The following is a 4,988-nucleotide window of genomic DNA, read 5'->3' as shown; positions in this document are numbered from 1 at the left end:
GGGTTTGGATATTCACACTATAGGGAAAACGTGGCATGTCTTGGGCAAATATGAATGGTGGTGTTCTGTTGAACATGAGGATTTGAATTGTTCATTGAAGAGAATTACTACGTAATCAATTTTCCCGAGCGTGCTGAGATTAATAGATTGATGTTACCATAATTGCACTAATTTGTCAGTGGTTGAAGAATCTTTTGTCTTTTTATTCATATGTTTGAGTAAAATTACGCGGTTAAATTGTGGTTCAACCAAAAATAATTAATGAAAATCGTTGTTGGTTAAGAATGCTTATGAAACAAAATGTAATAAAAAAGATGTTTTAAATAGCCATATGAATCCAATTGCCACTCTTGTACATGTACTGGTCATTGAAATATAGATTACAGTATAACTACTCAAATGTTTTTAACACAGAACAGTGACAAGACAGAAATCCAGAGAAAACGTCACGACCCTATTCAGCAGAAGTCAGTAAGTTCTATTTCATTGTGTGAAGTGATGTTATGAGATGGGGTCCTTCGGATGCACTATATTGAGTTCACATATATCAATAAGCTAATACCTTTGAACAGAGAGCTGTAATACTTTGTGATAATAACGCGTGTTGTAGATGGATATGATATAAAAGAACATGGCAGTGTAGATCTTGACGTTCAGTATCTAACTCTATAGTGAAAGATAATCAACATCATTCTTGAAGACATGGTTTGAAGTGATTTACCGATCATTTGGCATGTGTTACAAAACAAGAGTCGTGATCTTACTCAGAAATGTACTGGTCGTTGTATTATGAGCGAGCATCATAATATAAATTACCAAATGTTTTTTTTTACACAGAAGAGTGACCACAAAGAAATCCAGGGCAAACATGGGGACTTTATTCAGCAGAAGTCGGTGAGTTCCATGTGAAGATGTATTGAGATGAGATGTCTAGTGCTTTGCAGTGACACCAATGCAGTTATGGCATGGTGTATTAGACCCACACTGAATGAGAGGTTGAGTGTTGTGTATGATTTAGTCCAACATTTTATGATGTGGCTGAAAGATGATATGTTTGTCATGCTCGCACCGTGCCTCGTTTTGTGTGATTACAAAACAAGAGTCGTGATCTTACTCAGAAATGTACTGGTCGTTGTATTATGAGCGAGCATCACAATATAAATTACCAAATGTGTTTTTTTACACAGCAGAGTGACCACAAAGCAATCCAGGGCAAACATGGGGACTTTATTCAGCAGAAGTCGGTGAGTTCCATGTGAAGATGTATTGAGATGAGATGTCTAGTGCTTTGCAGTGACACCAATGCAGTTATGGCATGGTGTATTAGACCCACACTGAATGAGAGGTTGTGTGTTGTGTATGATTTAGTCCAACATTTGATGATGTGGTTGAAAGATGATATGCTTGTCATGCTCGCACCGTGCCTAGTGTTGTGTGATTTAGTTTATCGTTGAATATACTCTGTCGAAAATAAACGAACTAATTTACAAGGGTTGCTTTAATATAGCATGGATGGTCGCCTATACGATAATCTGAACTGGGTTTATATGACTTCCTGTACAATGATTTTGTAGTATATTATTTTGCATATATATATTATATTTGATTTGGCGTAAAAAACGAAGTAACATTACGCACTTGAATTGTGGTTCAGTCACGGACTAATATTTGAAAAGTATTTTGGGTTAATATTGCTTTTAATCTTATATTTATACCAGCGAAAATATTTTATGACGATGAGGTTTGTAGGTGCATATGATATAACCGCTGAATAAACAAACATATCAGTGTAGATCTTGACGTTTAATATATGTTTTTAATTGAAAAATAGTTTGTTTTTTACACAGATTAGTGACATGAAAGAAACCCAGAGGAAACGTAAGCACCTCATTCAGCAGACCTGTGCAAAAATGAAATGGAATACCACATACTACCATGAACCGAATAAGAACTCAAAGATAATCATTATTGACAAATACCATTTTCTGTATTGTAGAATTGCAAAAATAGGTAACACTAGTTGGAAACGAATTCTTTTAGTGATATTAGGGGTTATTGATAACATAGATTCAGAAATTAGCTTCAGGAAAATTCATTATCGTGATTATCCATCCATCTCTCTGATAGAACCTAAGAAAAATTACACTTCATTTTTATTTGTACGTCATCCTTTTCAACGAATATTATCTGCATACAGGGATAAATTTCTAGAACCAGTTGACTGGGATTTTAAAATAATAGGACAGCAAATAATAAAAAGATACCGTCCAAATGCCTCTGTGACTGACGAAAACAGTGGAACTGACGTGTCATTCCCTGAATTTGTGAAATTTCTGTTAAATCTCAAACGCAATTTAAATGATCATTGGGATTTCCAGCACACACGCTGTGCTGTATGTGAACGATCGTATGATTTTATTGGTCACTTTGAAAATATTGTAGAAGAATCAAACTAACTTCTTAATTTACTTGGGATTAATACAATCGTTTTTCCGAAACATGAATATAGTTCCCATGTTACCCGTAGCTCTGACAAAGACATTTATTTGAAATACTTCTCGCAAGTTACACGAGAAGACATTCTTAAACTATATGAATTTTATAGAATGGACTTTGAACTGTTTGGATATTCATTTCCACAAGAACTATTGTAGGTCTTTAGCTTGTACAAGCTGTTTGTTTTATGATGTACTCAGTGTTTATTACAATGTTTACATGGGCTTCTTTTGTGGCATATTTATCTCATGCACATACATATTTACATGCACAAAGTATATTTATCTTAACTCTGAGACCTTTATTGTATCAGATAGATATTAGATAGAACAATACAAATAAATAAAACAAGATATAATAACATATAATAAGGTGTTGTGTGCGTTCTTTCATATCCGTTAGTGGAAATGTTCTAAAATCAAATCAAATTAAATGTATGTTGTACATCGCATAATATTTTTAAAAATAAATCTTTGTTTCATTAGCTATGACAATAATTTTCTTATAAACCATTATAATGTGCGATTATAACTCAAGTTTATCATAGGCAACATCATAAACAGTAAGTAGATCAAATATGGAGACAAACGGAAACATTTTCTTTCAAATTCGTGAAGACATTATGAATGTATTTCTTGTATATCTATGACATACCAGATCATCAACACATTATTTAAAAAGATTTGAATACTTATTTATGTGGTCGAATTCTCTTTTTTTTCAATCTAATAGTTTGGCACCTACATGAGATGTTATTGTCCTGTTCAAATGGCCTGATTTTAATTTCATATGAACCTAGTGCATCTGTTATATAATTATATAAGTTAAAAGATACAACTCTCTCATGCACACAAGTAATCGCAATGTCTATAGTTATGTTAAGTAAGGAGTGTTTTGAATAGTCAATAGACAACCTCTTCAAAATATTCACACTCGTAATCTTTGTCAAGAGGTTTCACCCTCTTGTGTAAGTTTTTGTTCCCCCATGACTCATAATGTAAGACTGAAAGTAAACAAGTGATTATTGTATAGACCAGTTCATACAAAGATGCAAGAAACACATTTAAATAAATTATACAAACATTTATTATGCACAGTGTACGCACACATAAAATCAACCGAGCGTTAAACAACCAACGTGGCAACTGCTGGCTGACAGCATAATGTAATAAATACATATACAAAATGGTGAGTTAACATCTCACCGACACCAATAATATTTGTTACGATAAACGCCCATTCTGAACTGGGAAATATGGTGGTGTTTGTGTGGGTGTGCAATCTTGTTTTACCATGTGTTCATCTGTCTGAATGTTGTGTATTCATGTAAACATGGACTGGTTGCATGGTCGGATCTGATGTAATATTGTACAAATTACAATTCAATGATTTAACAGCTGCACATAATTGCTTAGACAGTTCACCAAGCACACAACAGATGGATTTACAGTTCATTCAAAATATCTGTCACACATATATTTGTCTGGCTACCTAGGAATTCCCATTTTCAAATTAAAGTTTTGATTACTACAATGACAAACCATGCCAGAATATATCGCTTGTATGTAGTAAAAATTATGTCAGGTATACTAGAGCTGTTCTAAAACTTGTGATGGCGACATTAATTGATGGTGAAAATATAAATCCCATTTTATTTTATTAAATCGCCAATGGCGAGCCCAACGTAAAGTGATAACGAATCAAAGATATACGTGATATTAACAGTAAGTTTAGTTACTTGAGAAAGTATTGAGCTCTACCAAATTTACCGGTGCATTTAGCACTTCATCTAAAATGCGAACATGAATATAAAATGTTCCAGCTGTTACTCAATAATTTCAAACACTGAAGTGAATTTTCAAAATGGGATAACGATTTCGAGTAATAGTGATAGTGAATACAGTTTAAATGAATGATGTGGCTGGTATATATACATTTCGACCACACGGCCAGTTGATTTGTCGCATGGGAATGGCGACATTGTTTAGTATTCATTAATTTTGTATATTAAACGTACCAGAAAATAACTAAGATGTACACTTCATTACTGTCAATTAAAAATTCTGTAGTTTATATTGCACGTCAAGCCAAAGAAAATGATTGTGGATTCCACTTTCCCTTAATTCCTTTTGTTGGGCATGTGGCTGCTCACATGTTGTGAACATAAGTGAAATTATCATTAAGTGTATGAATGAAAGGGACAGTCTTAAATTGAAAAAAAGATTTTGATTGTTGTTGTTCCTTACAAATTCCTATTGTTGAAAGGGGGATGTCACTTCGAAATCCACAGCTAAACTTACTTACTACTAATTGTAATTAACATTATGCCAAGAATCAAAATGTTAGATTCTAGAAGGTATTAGAAATGTACTCATGTCCAACAATGGATGCTTTCACCTCGTTTGACATATATTATATGACACTGGAACTGATAAACAATGAGTTAATACCGACAGCATCACATACCCATACATAATCTACCACACCTTCTG

At 33.5% G+C, this 4,988-nt stretch overlaps 1 protein-coding gene across 1 annotated transcript; it reads left to right on the top strand.

Moving 5' to 3' along the window:
* Nucleotides 1-399: 399 nt before the first annotated feature.
* LOC144358436 (carbohydrate sulfotransferase 8-like) lies at nucleotides 400-2,867 on the top strand. The gene is made up of 4 exons (XM_085503978.1): nucleotides 400-471; nucleotides 838-894; nucleotides 1,188-1,244; nucleotides 1,848-2,867. The coding sequence occupies exons 1-4, from the start codon at nucleotides 400-402 to the stop codon at nucleotides 2,454-2,456; spliced, it is 795 nt and encodes a 264-aa protein (XP_085360104.1). The 3' UTR covers nucleotides 2,457-2,867.
* Nucleotides 2,868-4,988: the final 2,121 nt, after the last annotated feature.

This window comes from Saccoglossus kowalevskii, chromosome 9 (assembly GCF_978046115.1).
Source record: "Saccoglossus kowalevskii chromosome 9, keSacKowa6.1, whole genome shotgun sequence".
NCBI classification, from domain to species: Eukaryota; Metazoa; Hemichordata; class Enteropneusta; family Harrimaniidae; genus Saccoglossus; species Saccoglossus kowalevskii.
Note: the sequence above shows the minus strand (reverse complement) of the source record. Positions and strands in the feature narration are given on the sequence as shown.

Bases quoted from the DNA above. Each gene is read 5' to 3' on its own strand.
- LOC144358436 (XM_085503978.1), top strand. From the start codon at position 400: ATGTTTTTAACACAGAACAGTGACAAGACAGAAATCCAGAGAAAACGT. The intron at 895-1,187 runs GTGAGTTCCATG...TTTTTTACACAG, and splicing joins ACTTTATTCAGCAGAAGTCG to CAGAGTGACCACAAAGCAAT. The intron at 1,245-1,847 runs GTGAGTTCCATG...TTTTTTACACAG, and splicing joins ACTTTATTCAGCAGAAGTCG to ATTAGTGACATGAAAGAAAC.